The sequence below is a fragment of the Rhinoraja longicauda genome, chromosome 7, assembly GCF_053455715.1.
Source record: "Rhinoraja longicauda isolate Sanriku21f chromosome 7, sRhiLon1.1, whole genome shotgun sequence".
NCBI lineage: Eukaryota > Metazoa > Chordata > Chondrichthyes > Rajiformes > Arhynchobatidae > Rhinoraja > Rhinoraja longicauda.
The window spans coordinates 63,031,575-63,047,258 of record NC_135959.1 but is presented as its reverse complement, the minus strand read 5'-3'; the positions used below and the strand labels follow the sequence as shown (position 1 = coordinate 63,047,258).

The 15,684-nt window shown below is 40.0% G+C and overlaps 1 protein-coding gene across 2 annotated transcripts in view; it reads left to right on the top strand.

Annotated features, from left to right (window-relative positions):
- The window catches only part of maml2 (mastermind like transcriptional coactivator 2), a 340,367-nt gene extending 330,449 nt beyond the window's left edge, over positions 1–9,918 (top strand). For both annotated transcript variants that reach the window (XM_078402742.1, XM_078402741.1), the window contains exon 5: positions 6,879–9,918. In XM_078402742.1, the coding sequence (XP_078258868.1) occupies positions 6,879–7,912 (1,034 nt within the window). In that variant the 3' untranslated portion in view covers positions 7,913–9,918. The remainder of the gene's footprint in view (positions 1–6,878) is intronic.
- Positions 9,919–15,684: the final 5,766 nt, after the last annotated feature.

Genomic DNA, 15,684 nt, shown 5'->3' with positions numbered 1-15,684 from the left:
CCCCCTCCCTCCCCCCCTCCTTCCCTAGAAGATAGATTTAAACTTTAAAATGTGAATAACTTTAAAAATATAACACCAATTTCAATGAAACTTCTTCCATTAGCACCAAAGGGACGACGGTGAGTAAGGTGGGCCTAAAATTGTCACGCTATCGTGTACCGTTTTGGCTGTAGTTCAGGAACAAACAAACAAACAAACAAACAAACAAGAGTTTTAGTATATAGATTATCACAAAATGCTGGAGTAACTCAGCTGGTCAGGCAGCATCTAGGAGAGAGGGAATGGGTGACTTTTGGGGTCGAGACCCTTCTTCAGAAACTCTTCGCAAACTCGCTCGCCTCCAGACCACTGCCTCCACCGACACTCCTCGGCAGCAACTCGACCGCCCGCAGGCCCGGAGCTCCACCGCTGGTCCGCGCCGGCTGCCCGCACACCGCGAGGCCGAGTCCCGCGACGCCATTGCTGCCACGAGAAGCAGCACCGATCCTCACTGCCTCCCCGGCTGATCCCAGGCCCAGACCACCGAAGCTACCGCTGCCGACGTCCACCACCTCCCCAGAGCCGCTACCCGCCTTTTAAAATTATCTTCCCCCTCTCCTAAATGCTGCCTGACCTGCTGAATTACTCCAGCATTTTGTGATACCTTCGATTTGTACCAGCATCTGCAGTTATTTTCCTACACAACTTAGTATATAGATTATCTATAAATTATTGTTTTTCCCTGGATCATCGTCAGGCATGACTCGGCTTGACTCTGAGTCATAAAATTATTAAAATTGCTTTCCTTTGCGACATTAAACCAATTCCTGTCTTTTTTTAGAGGTGATTCCATACAAGGCAGGAAATGCAACAACAGGTTTTTTTTCACCTCTTCCCTTCCCACCATCTATGGACCAAAACAGTCTTTCCATCTGGGCCAACGATTTGTTTGTGCTTCTTCCCATTTAGTATGTGCATTGTGTTCACAATGTGGAGTCTTTCACATTAGAGAAACCAAATTACAGAATACGGATTGCTTTGTGGTGCACTTGTGTTGAGTCTGCAAGAGTGACCCTGAGCTTCTGGCTGCCTGCCATTTAATTCACCACTCCACTCCACCTCTATCTGGGGCCTGTGTACTCTTGCAGTGGACCTCACTGTGAGCTTGAGGAGCAACATCTTAGATGCTATCCTGGCATGTTGTAGCCTTCTGGACCAAATATTAAATTCTTCAACATTACAAATTGTTATTTCTGTCTGCATCAGAACTGGTCATTCCTGCATGCCACCATTTTGCTTCAGTGTTTTTTGCTATTAATACAGTTGCACTAGTGGGCTCACAGCCTTGACGTTAGCAACACATTACACAGATGCATAATTTGATCCTTACTGCTACACAAACTCATTTGGGTTCCTATTTCAGTTGTTGCCTTTGTTCTATCCATCCCTTTCCCGCCTTCTTTGCTACTGCAACTCATTCATTTTTTTCTCTTTTGACTCGGCGCATGAACTAAATATAAACTGTTGCTCTTTCTTCAGGCAGTGCCTGACCAGCTGAGTGCCCAAATATGGCCTCTGTTAATTGAAATAATTTAGTTTCGTTTATTGTCACGTGTATCGAGGTACAGTGAAAAGCTTTGTTGCATGCCAACCAGTCAATAAGGCTAACCAATAATAATAGTATATTATTTTGATTTCAGTTCAAAGATTACTTTACATTAGACATAATCTTTCTGTTTACATTAACATTAAAGTTAAACAAAAATTGTAAGGTAGAACTTGGAAACATTGTTCTTTGCACTTTACTGTAAGTGGAACTCATGGTGAAGCAGGTTGTTCACGGTACTTACAGATGTGTCTGACTATCATCTATCACAATTGCTCCACTTCCTCAGGCCAACATCCATCCACAATGATGTGTGATAAAATTGTGTGACGTGGAGAATGCCTGCTCACAAAAAGATTAGACTCCAAGTACATTCATAGGAATCTTACATGAGGAAAGGAGAGGCCAGATGAACAGGATACGGATTCCAGGGCAGACCAGGCCAACTTGTTTTTTGCTCCAAGAATCATAGAGATATAAAGCACCAAAAAAAGCCCCTTCAGCCCACCAGGTCATGCAGATCGTCAAGCAACCACCACAGAAATCCTGGAAACCTATGATATTGCAGGTGCTATACTCTGAAAGAAGAAACAAACTGCTGGAGGAACTCAGTAGGTCAGGCAGCATTTCTGGAAGCAGAGGGGCAGATAATATAGAGGGAAAATAGCCATTATAAAGAGACTGTTTCTACTGGCTATCTTCCCTCAACTCAAAACATTGACCATCTACTGATGCTGCCTGATCGGCTGAGTTTTTTTTTTCTCTCCGTAATAATCCTAATTTAAACCAATTTTATCCTTGCCAAATTTATATCAACTCCCCCAATTCTATGGCTTATCTGCACACTCGGGACAATTTAGAGCAACCACTTATGCATTTGGGAGGAAATTGGAGCACCCAGTAGAAATCTACACAGTCACAGGGAGAAAGTGCAAACTCTACACTGACAGCACTTAGACACAAAATGCTGGAGTAACTCAGCGGGTCAGGCAGCATCTCTGAGGAGAAGGAATGGGTGACGTTTCGGGTCGAGACCCTTCTTCAGACCTGAAACATCACCCATTCCTTCTCTCCAGAGATGCTGCCTGTCCTGGTGAGTTACTCCAGCATTTTGTGCACAGTATATTTTCGGTTTAAACCAGCATCTGCAGTTCTTTCCTACACATTAGTTCTTTGGTCTTGTTGATGTTGAGTGAGAGGAATGATAATTAGGGACTAAGTAGGAAATTAGTTTAGTTTAGTTTTATTGTCACGTATACTGAGGTACAGAGAAAGGATTTTGTTGCGTGCAACCAGTCAGTGGAAATGGGGAGTGGAATTTGATATTCCTCAGAATAACTACCATAATGCATATGTGCAGGAAGCTCTCCGCATCTTTAACTATTGTCATCTGCATCCTTATGTCATTTTTTTTAAATTTTGTACAAATTTTTTTAAGCATTTGTACAAATTTTTTTAAGCATTTGTACATATAATAATAAACGACAAACTGATTATAGAATTCTTACATAGCTTCAATTTTTACATTTTTAAAGAAAAAATAAAGATGAAAAGAGACTGAAAAAAAAGTATAAACTAATAGAGAGAAAGCAAGAAAAAAGAGAATTACAAATATAAAGATTATGGGGATAGATCTGGGAGTTGATGAGTATAGTTGTACATCCAACCCTAAACTCAAGTTTTAACTTTAGTTTTAAATTTTAGTTTTGTGTCAAACCCATTCTTATGTTATTTTCTATGGCTTACATTTGATCACCACAACAGAATTAATTTTCCTGTGCTGTGGCCACAATGCCAACTGCTATCACTTATGTATTTATTGGTGAACAGTGCATTTGGCCTGTGCTATTACCACAAATAAAGTTTCAGCTTTGAATTGGTATTGATAATATGCAGAAATTGAAGCTTTTTATAGATTTCAAGATAATTTGTGCTAAAAATTATGAAACGCTAGAGCATCTTGCTCTCAAACCAGTAGCACTTGACTTAAACAGGAATTAGACATACAAAAAATGAGATGAACAGGGTTAAAAATGCTCTTTAGTAGTTTTTCAGCAACTTCAGCCATTGCACAATGGTTATGTTAAAAATACTAACATTGCTGAGCTCCCCAAGTGCCTGTCTGAAAGGATCCTGAATTGAAAGTGTATTTGTTGAATGTATACACGTACAAGATTGCTAAATTGTTCTTCAATTTCCTTTAACTTGGTGGCCGTCAGAACTGATGTTATTTGATAAGGTGAATATATTCAAGGTCATTATGCATTTTAAGGCATAAACCTATATTTAAAAAAACTGAATAAGTTTGAGACTCAAGATATTGGGGAGAAATGGATTCAAGGTTTGAGATTTTAAATTTTAAACACAATGGATGTGTTCGGATGAGCTTAATTTCAGACTTGGATGAGTGTCCTGGCAAATCAAATAACTAGATTGGAGAAAGGGTTGTAAAACAAAAGCTAAATAGTTGGAAGGAAGATTCAGGTGAAGGGACATTTAGAAAGTTAAGGTGAAAAATTAAGGCAATAGTGCATGGTAGTGAAAAGGGTAATGATAACCAGGCTATGGCAAGAGTATGTCAGGAAGGTACTGTAATAATCAAGACCTTAATCTTTGTTTCGATGGACAAATCAAATTGACAAAGATAATATTGAGATCAGTTTCTTAGAGTCTATTCAGAACAGCTTGTTTAGAACAATATGTTGTGGCTGTCTATTTTACGTCTCGCGTGTATTGAGACAGGAGTAATTAATTATCTCAAACTAACAGATTCTCCGGGGAACAGTGATCGTAACAAGATATGATTTAATTCAGTTTGAGAGTGAGAAATTTAGTTCTGAAACTATTTTCTTAAATTTAAATAAAATAAATTAGAAAGGTATGAATCTAGATAATTGTGAAAATAGTTCAAAACGGTAAGATTGTAGTTATGCAACTGTAGATATTTAAGGAGATATTTTATAAATCTCAACGAAGATGTATTCCTTTGACAAACAAAAAGATCATAAAAAGGATGAGCCATTCATGGTTAATTAAGGATAGCATTAAATTGAAACAGAATGAGACTTGGGAATAAGGAACTGGCAGGAACTTATAATAAATATTTTGTGTCAGTCTTCATGCTAGAAGACACTAAAAGCAACCCTATAACTGTGGAGAGTCAGGGGACAAAAGGAAAGGAGGAAGTTAAAAAAATCAGATGCACAGTGCACTGGTGGAGCTACTGCCTCACCACACCAGAGACCCTGGTTTGCTCCTGACCTCGTGCCGGCTGCGTGCAATTTGCATGTTCTCTCTGTGACTGTGTGTAGATTTGGTCGGTGCTCCAGTATCCTCCCATATCCCAATGACATGGGGGGTTGTAGGTTTATTGGCCTCTGTAAATTGCCCCCCATGTGTATGGAATGTATGTGAAAGAGTGGGAAATATACGGTGTGGGGCCATAAAGAAAGAAGCTAATATCTTCCCACAATTGAAATACTTTCTTCAGTAACATATATTTAAATTGATTATTGCAAGCTTTACAATACAGTAAACCCTTGTTATAACGGTCCATTGGGAGGGGGTTGGGGGGGGGGGGGGTGAATGATGTCCATTATTACCAATTGCCAATTGAAACCGAGTAAGGTATTGTCATATTAGGTAATTGAAACAAAGAACTCCAGGTGATGGTTAATACACAAAAGGACACAAAGTGACTCAGTGTCAGGCAGCTTCTCTGCAAAACATGGATAGGTGACGTCAGAACCCTTCTTCAGAATGATTTATTCTGCTGAGTTACTCCAGCACTTTGTGTTGTTTCACCTTAAAACTAGGCACCGGCGCTGCAGGTCTGCACCAGTGAGCCCTTCTTCACCAGTTGACCTAGCTGTTGTTGCAGCTCACGTTGTAGCCCAGCCAGGACGTGCTCAGTGTTGGTGGAATTCCCACCCCTCTCACCCATCGTTTTGTCCAATCCCCCACTGCCACCTCCTCCTTCTCCTCCGCAGTCGCCAACATCTTCCGAGATGGAGTATGTCAGCGATTCCGGGGAGAAGGAGACTTCTTATATAACATATAAGATTATTAAGGGGTTGGACACGTTAGAGGCAGGAAACATGTTCCCAATGTTGGGGGAGTACAGAACTAGGGGCCACAGTTTAAGAATAAGGGGTAGGCCATTTAGAACGGAGATGAGGAAAAACTTTTTCAGTCAGAGAGTTGTAAATCTGTGGAATTCTCTGCCTCAGAAGGCATTGGAGGCCAATTCACTGAATGCATTCAAGAGAGAGCTAGATAGAGCTCTTAAGGATAGCGGAGTCAGGGGGTATGGGGAGAAGGCAGGAACGGGGTACTGATTGAGAATAATCAGCCATGATCACATTGAATGGTGGTGCTGGCTCGAAGGGCCGAATGGCCTACTCCTTCACCTATTGTCTATTGAGACAGCCGTGGAGGAGCCGTGTGGAGAGTGACGGGAGAAGAAGGCAGGGGGTGGGGAAGAGCCGAGTGGACAAAGCGATGGCCAACAGAAAGAACCAGCAGCTGGTGAGAGGGAAGGGAGCCCTAGTGACCGACCGCGTCCTGTTGGTGGCAGCGGCCTGAGGAAATGGCTGTCCCCAGGGGCTACAACGTGAGCCACAACAACAGCCACAACAACTGGACTGTGCAGTGGGAGACGAAGGACTTCCTTTTTTTTTTCAACCATGAATAAGTGTATTCAAATATTTACAATAATATTTACAATACCAAATAATACAAAACAAAACTCACAACCACAAGACAAGTAAAATTAATTTTCCTTAAACAACTATTACTCCATCCTTATTAAGGATGCATTCCACCCCCCGCGGTCCAGGAAACCCCCCAGTGTGCCCATGGACAGCACGTAGTCCCTCTCTAAAACCACCCGGGTGTAAGGGGCAAGCAGCCGGCTCGGGCAGAGCCAAGAAGGACTTGCTGGTGCACTTTGCAAGCCGGGGGTGGCATTGGAAACAGGGCCTGGGGGAGGTGGTGCGAGCCAGGATTGCGTTAGCAGGTCCGTATAAAGGGATCCATTAAAATGAGGGTTTACTTTAGATTTATTCATCCTGATTGTTCCCATTCTATTCAACAATAGATTAGCAAACCTTCAAACTCTGGATCAAACTTGCTGACAGATTTCTTTACTTTTCGCCATTAGTAACATTTCAACCTTGCATGACTTCACTGATGACATTTCCATTGCAGTATTTAAACAAATTTCAGTACTTTTTGCCAGTTTTGAAGCTATTTATATCTTAAGATGTGTTATAAAAATTAATTAATCTTTCAGGTGCTGCATCAGCAATGGGATTGAATACGTCTCAGCCATTACCAAATTCTGCTCCAAATCACCGTGTGATTCCTCCAAACTCTGGCCTTTTACAAGTGAATTCACCGAGCAACCAAGGACCAAGGATGCCTCCTATATCTGGAACTCAAAGTGACAGAACCATAGGAATGTACGGGAATGTGCCAGCTACCCAGCAGGCAGCATACGTGGTCTCATCCAGTGTTAATCAACTGCAACATCACACAAGCCAAAGTCAAATGGGAATGACCCCGAACACCGTTATGATTCCAAGGCAGCCACCGCTGAGCCAAGGGACCACCATGTCAGGGTTTGGCACTGCGTCTCTTGGGAGTTCTGCCATTTCTCAGCAGCAGATGAGACCAGTTTTGAACCATATAAGCACCAGTATGTCTGCACAGACACAAAGACTAACAAATATGATGACCAATTCCAGTTTGGCGCCGCAAAATTGGACACCCCAGGGGGTGCAGGTGACTCCAAAGCAGGCACAAATGGGTACTAACATAAGATTCTCCAATAACCCTCCTTTCCCAAATCAGTCTGTGCAAGCTAACATGTCCAGTCAACACTTTGCTCAGCGTGGCCTGGCACCAGCTAACCAGATAGCTCCAGGAGTTCAGATGCGACCTTTGGCACAAATGAACCAAGCCATGAGTGGACAGACAATAGGCTCACTGAGTGGGTCGACTCCAAGAGCTAATCAGCCAAGACCTCAACCACAACCTATGGCTGCAATGAGCCAGTCAGCAGCAAGCATGGCTGTAATAAGCCAGGCACCTTCAGTGCAAACATTGCCTTCAGCCAATTTTCCTTCTACCAACCAGCCCCCTCGAAATTACCAGGGAACAAATCATAACAGTGACTTGGCATTTGACTTTCTCAGCCAACATGGGGACAGTGCACTGTCAGGACTCAGCAGTGACTCTGATTTCCTTGACTCATTGATAAAAAGTAGCAACGATGACTGGATGAAGGACTTAAACCTCGATGAAATTTTGGGGCAGCATTCGTAAAAAAAAAGCCAGAGGATTGTAAATGTTATTCATCTGTTGGAGAAGTACCGATGGACAAGGAGCCTCACAATAAATCGCAGGTGTGCACTATTGTGCCCGATTAGATATAGGTTACCCAATGGATGACCAGTTAAAACCTACCATTATATCCTCTCCACCATGTACATTATGGACTCAAAATGCATAGATTTTATGTGCTTAGTATAAAGAAGTTTTGTATAATATGTTTTTTACTGAAAATCATATTCTCTGTAAGAAGATTATATTTATACTTTTTTTCTGAAAAAGTTCTGTGAATCATTGTAGTGCAACATTTTTACTTACTAAAATTGAATTGTACATGTTTGTATTCTGTCATAGTTTTAAATTGACTTACATGTTAGATCAGCAGTCTACTTATTACCAGTTTCAAATACATACAGTAGTTTGCTTTTAAAGTGTTTTACGGTATAATTATTGTTTTATAAATGACCTGTTCAACTTTCATTGATTTTGTCACAGTCCCAACAAAGTACTTTATCTTCACTTGCATTACATTTACCCAACGTGAACTTATGTGGCTAACCTTCTAAAACTTCGTTTTATAGATAAACAGCATTATCATTCAGCCACTTCTGCTTCTTTTTAAGTAAACCCATGAATTCAGTGTTACTGTGTGTTTCCGCTTTATCGTGACGAAGGAATGTGTTTTGTCAACTCTGAGTATTTATCAGCCAGAACTATGTTAAAGTGTTCACAGACTTGGAGCATAACATTTACCATTGTAACAATAAGCCTGTAAACCTCTGTGAACAAATCTAGAGAGAATGCCTGATACACATTGTTCGTGCTTCCTCAGTTTTTAGTATGGCTTCGCAATGGGGTAACCCATTTGGGAAACGCGCGTTCCTCAAGTCTTTTCATTTCAACAGTGCACCTCCAAAGAACTAACTACTATTGCTCATTTGTAGACTGCTTCCCAAGTTCAAAGCTCATTGTGGAAGGAAGGCACATTGAAAAACCACTGTAGGAAAATGGTTATCCGTTGCTCATATAGTTTTGCGGATCTATGCCTTATTTTTCGACATTAAAGGGTTAACTCCTGATAAAATATCGATAATGGTACTGGTGCACATTCATTCTACAAAAATACATTTCAAATCAACTTGGTTATTTTCAGGGACATTAAAATTATTTGGGAAGAGAACCTTCCATTTACAACTAACAACTTGGCATTTAGAAATAATTACATATGCAAGGAAAAGCAATGCTACAACACCAGATTAAAATATCCTTTATTTTAAGAAGTCTGGTGACCTGATCATTTGTTGCAGAAGTCAACCAAAAATTAAGTTAGGTTTGGCAACATTAACAAAGCATTGATCGTTTTGTGTGCCCAAAGGATGCAGAAACATGCAGAATTCAACTATTTTGACATCTCGGCTGCAATATTAGATCTCACAAGGTTTATCTCATTCAAGACCTTGGTGCTGTACAGGGGCAAATTGAACAGGTACAGCATGGAATCCCATGCCATTCTCTGCCAGAATCAAACAATGATGGTAATACATTTCAGGATTGTTGCACGTGTTAAGAAACTGCTTGTCCAATCTATGTATGTTTAATATTTTTGATAGCGTTGCACAAGGATCAGAAACATTGCATTGTCATTTACATTCTGTATTTTTCAGTACCAAGATTTGGAGCGAATAGCATTTTTTTTTTAAACCTACACTCCGTGCATCTCAAGGTAAACTAGTTGAGGACTGAGCACTTCATTTTTGGAGCAGTATAAAAATAAATAGCATCATCTAATCATTCAATGTTATTTGGCCATTTTGTATCTGTGTGAGTCAAATGTGAGTTTTTGTTTTGATTTTTTGAGTTAATATCAAACCCTAGCAATCAGTACACCTTTCTTCATGTTCAGCTGAGTGGTTAATGATGGAATTTTTATTTCACGCAACAAAGTTGACTTGCAAACCTAAACAATCAATGAAAATGACAGAACCAAGTCCTTTAAATATGCAGACCATGAAAAATGGTACTTTTGTATAATAGATTTTGTAAAAGTTCTATTGAAACAATATTATTATACTGCATTTTGTATTTTATTGTAATACAGTATCTTTCTTGAAGTATTTCCAAATACACTACTGCAGATGCAACAATTTGTCAAAAAAATGCTGTGATTTATTTGTTGTTGTAATTAAACAACAAACTTTCTGATTACAGATAACATCACACATTCAATGAGTCTAAAATCTTCCAAAGGTACTGCAACTAAATTGTTTCAACAGTATTGTTCAGAATTTTTTCAAAACGCTTTGAAACCCCCCTAGGGGTGTTCATGTGTCAGTTTGTGAACTTCACTCAACAAAATATCAAGACTGGATTCCAGGGCTCATGGCAGAGAACATAATTAAGTCACAGTATTCTCTTTTGTCAACAGAAATGAAGGTATAAGTTCTAAATTCAAGATCAGATATAATTGTTTCCCATATTAGCAAAGTGACCAAGAGTGGAAGTTTAATTCTGCAGTCCCTCACAATAATGAGGGTTTTTCTAATCTCCTCAATTTGTAACATTCAATCTTGTCTGTGACCTGGTACATTTCAATTGCACAACTGGAAACCTCTGTCTGCCTTGTTCCATCTTCAGACCTCCCAACCCTTCTGAATTTGGTGGAAAGTTTCCGCTTTCTTATTTCATTTCCGCCATTCCGATTTCGCCCCACATTTTCCCGCAAAACACATGCCTCGCCCCGCCCTGCCGATTCGCCTCGCCGCTGGCCCGGCTTCGCCTCGCTGCGTGGTGTGAGGCTCGTTGATGTTGAGAAGGGATGGGGTGGGTGAATGTGGGGGTTTGGGGTGTGGGAGAGGGGGCGGGGTTGGGGGGGTGGGGGGCGGAGGAAGGGAAGGGAGGGGGAGGTGGGGAGTGGGGTGGGGAGGAGGGGGGAGTTGAGGTGGAGGGAATGGAGGGGAGGGGAGTTGGGGGGGGTGGGAGTAGAGTGAGAGTGGGCGGAGGGGTGGGTGGGAGGGGAGGGGGGAATGGAGGTGGGAAAGGGGGGGAGGGAAGAAGGAGGGGAGGGGAGTGAGGTGGGGGGAGGGTAGTGAGGAGGGGGGAGAGGAGGGTGCAGGGGACATGGACCATTGTGATTTGCTGTTGAAGATCACTGGAGCAAGTATGTCTTCAATGAAATTAGGTATGTGCAGTTTTAAATGAAACTCTTCCTAACTTAGACATTTTATAACGATTGTTCTTTTATTCAATATCGAGAATTGGGATGTGTAAGGAAAAAGCAAAATAGAAAAAAAAAAAAAAAAACTCTTTGTGTTGTAAAAAGTATTTCTGTTCAATAACCTTTCTATAAATAGCAGAATATACTCATGATAGGCCTGACATTGTACATGTAGTCCAAGAACTACAAACTAATGGAAATAATAATAATTTTTCACATGTGAATGTAGCGCATTTGGCGTGCATACTTTTTTTTGCCGAAAAGTTGCATTACGCGCCATATTATGAATTTTGATGTAAAATTCTGAATTTTGGACATCAAAATTATGAGTTTGTAAAATTAAATGTTGGGAGGTCTGCATCTTTTCAAAACATTGAACATCTTATGCACCATATATTGCAATGAGATAACAAGTGTTTTAGTCTTCTTTCATATTTGGATTTCTGTATAACAAAAGTATTCCATTTGCATTTCGACTGTAGTCTCTTGCCGAAGCCCCCAAAGGACACTTTAGCGCTAAATCCTAATGCTGTACTGAATCTTTACATAATCCCATCATTCGTGTATTGTAAAGATGTTCATACCTTGCATTACATTTAGTTTTAGCTTACTGCTTTATTAATCCAAAGTACAGGTTTTAATGCCTTGTGGTTCTATATTCACAAATCTCTCTCTTCTGACAGTGAACTAAATATCTTTCAGAATATGATTACTGCCGATTTTCTAAAACTAAAATCTAACATCGCACTCATTTAATTCTAATCCTGCTTTTACCACTCCCACCTCCACCCTCAACTTTACCAAAGTTATTTTCTAGTTTTCTGTTGAATTTCTTAAGAATTAAATACCTGTACAATTTAATAAATTTAAACACTATTCCTGGTAAGAACATGAAAAGTAGAGCACGAACAAACCACTCAGCCCATTATTCAAAGATATTATTTTACCTCCAAGGCATTTTCTTTTAGTCATCCTGTTTTCCTTAATTCCTAAGATATCCCAACAATTTCTCTCTCCATTTTTGAATATGTCTAATTACTGAGACTTCTCAGCTCTCTTGGGTGGAGAATTCCAAGATTGCACTACCCTCAGAATGAAGAAATGGATCATTCTTGAAAGGATGATCCATTATTTTGCAAAGGTTCGATTGAAACAATATTATTGAATACCAGCTCATTTTGTTTAACCTTCTTTCATTGGAAACTACCTCTATTTCAGGAAGCAATCGAGCATAGAAACATAGAAAATAGGTGCAGGAGTAGGCCATTTGGCCCTTCGAGCCAGTACTGCCATTCAATATGATCATGGCTGATCATCCAAAATCAGTACCCAGTTCCTGCTTTCTCCCCATATCCTTTGATTCCATTAGCCCTAAGAGCTAAATCTAACTCTCTCTTGTATACATTGTGTGAATTGGCCTCCACTGCCTTCTGTGGCAGAGAATTCCACAGATTCACAACTCTCTGGGTGAAAAAGTTTTTCCTCATCTCAGTCCTAAATGGCCTACCCCTTATTCTTAAAATGTTCTGGACTCTCCCAACATTGGGAACATTTTTCCTGCATCTAGCCTGTCCAATCCCTTAAGAACTTTATATGTTTCTATAAGATCCCTTCTAAATTCCAGTGAATATAAACCCAGTCGATCCATTCTATGCAAACCTTGTTTAAACTACCTGTATCAAAAGAATAATCTACCTGAGTTGTAAGACTAGACTTGTTCACATTGTTCCAGGTACTTTCAGCAGGGTTCCATACAATTGTAGTAAGATGTCTTTACTCTTGTCACAGAATGGGAAAAAGGTAGTCACCATCCACCTGAGGCATCAGGCAAATCATGAGGCGAATAGATAGGCTGAATGCACAGTCTTTTTCCCAGGGAAGGAGAATTGACAACTAGAGGACAGGTGTAAGGGAAAGATTTAAAAGGAAATTGACGGGCACCTTTTTCACACAGAGCATGGTGGATATATGGAATTAGTTGTCAGAGGAAGTAGTTGAGGTTGGTACAATAACAACATTTTAAAGGCATTTTTGGACCGTTACATGGATAGGTAAGAATTAGAGGGATATAGGCCAAACGCGGGTAAGTGGGACCTGCATGGTCGACACAGCTGAAGGGTCTGTTTCTGTGCTGTATGACTCTTTAACTCCATCAGTCCCAACACAACACGTCCATTGCTTCCTCGTTATCTACTCTGCTAGTTACAACCTCTTAAATACTTTAAACAGATTTATCAAACATGATTTCTCTCTCATAATTGCACATGGACTACTCAAACCCATTTTAACTTTCTAAATGCTCTTGTACTAACTTTTTCCAATGTTTTCCCTGCTACAGACATTAAGCTAATTGGTATGTTGTTTCTCGTATTCTTTCTGACTCATTTCTGAAATTCCTAAATATTTCGCAAGCCCAGGTTTCCCAAAACTCCTGGCTCACTACATACACTGCACTTCCCACAAGAATCATGAGTTTCAACTTTCAAAGCGTCACTTTCAAAATCTAATCTGGCTACCTCTGACAATTCTCTTTCCATATACAAGGTTCTTCCAATCATAATTAAGGAGGCCCAGGAAGCTGACCAATAATTACCTGAATTAAAGTCACCCTCTATAAAGATTGGTACTGCACTGTCCAATCAGGCTAAAACTTCACGAATCAATGCAATTCTCAAATATAAATTCTAGTATATCAGCACAATCTTCCCTAACCTCCCTTTCGGGATATTAGACTGTATTGTAAAAGGGATTGGCATCCTGTCTTCCCATAACATGACTAACGACGAACATGTTCCTTTCATCTGTGATTATTTCACTCTGTGCCTAATAAACTTCATCTTTAGGAAACCCTTTGACATACACTTTGGAACTCAACTCTTCTCTTGGTTTATCCTCTTTAATAAAGTTTATTGCAAAATACTTTTTCAATGTCTACCTTTTTTAATAATGTACAAATGTCAACTTTTTCTAGCAATCCATTCTATGCGGCACGGTAGCGCAGCGGTAGAGTTGCTGCTTTACAGCGAATGCAGTGCCGGAGACTCAGGTTCGATCCTGACTACAGGTGCTGCACTGTAAGGAGTTTGTACATTCTCCCCGTGACCTGCGTGGGTTTTCTCCGAGATCTTCGGTTTCCTCCCACACTCCAAAGACGTACAGGTATGTAGGTTAATTGGCTGGGTAAATGTAAAAAAAAAAAAATTGTCCCTAGTGGGTGTAGGATAGTGTTAATGTACGGGGATCGTTGGGCGGCACGGACTTGGTGGGCCGAAAAGGCCTGTTTCCGGCTGTATATATATGATATGATATGATATGATATGATGATACAGTCACATCAGTGTGCATCAGTCTGCTTCTGAAAATCATCCCATCAATTACACTGTAATATATAGTGAATGTCTAGGCAAAGGTACTTTTCCATATTTGTTTGCTCTTAGTTTTACATATCTTTTGATGATGAATAAGTTTATTGGCTAAGTATGTGCATATACAAGGAATGTGCCTTGGTGCTCCGCTCACAAATGACAACACAAACATACAATTAACAATTAAGAATAAAGCATAAACACATCAAAACAATAAGGATACAACATTACGGTCTAAACATGTGGGTGAAAATAAACTAGAGCAAAAAAGAGACTACAGACTTTGGTTATTAGTAGAACTGCTACTCGTGGAAAAAAAGATGTTTTTATGTCTGGCTGTGGCTGCTTTGACAGTCCGGAGTCGCCTTCCAGAGGGAAGTGCTTCAAAGTCTTACTGAAAATCTTACTGAAAGTTTTTTAATTTCTCATTGTTATATTCTCATTCTCGCAGGCACTTATTCTAAATTATAATTTGTTTGTAACTTCTTTGTTTAGCCAAAGCATTCCAAGCCTTTTTATTAACTACATTTATTCTGTACTTTCCATCTGCCTATCAACATCCCCCACCCCTCACCCATATCCACCTATCACTCGCCAGGCTTTGTCCTGTCCCTCCTCTCTTGCAGCTTTATTCCCCCACCCCAATCAGCCTGATGGGTCCTGATACAAATAGTCACTTATCCATGTTTTCCAATGATGTGTCTCTATTTTTTCCCCTTGTTTGCTCCTAGTTTTACATATCATGCTGAAAGCTTTTTAATTTCTCATTCTTTTATTCTAATGTTTGCAGACATTTATTCTAAATTATAATTTGTTTGGAACTTCTTTGTTTAGACAAAGCATTCCAAGCCTATGTTTATTCTGTAAGCCCTCTTAAAAAACATTCAATTTTTGCTGCACAATTCTTTGTACTAATTTCTTTTCCATCTCATCTCAAGTACTTTACTCTTGTCCTTCTAAAATACATCTTCGTCCGATCTGATCTGCTTGCTATTCTGCATACTATTTTTCTTTTCTACTTTTCTACTAATTTTTCTTTATATAGTCATTGTGTCCATTTTAGCTCCCCAATGTATTTAATTTCATATGAACAGACCTAGAATTTCTGCTGGAATCCTCCAAAGTGCTCTCGTATTGGCTATGGTTACCAACTATAATGATGTGTTTCTGTTTCAGTCGTAATTTGT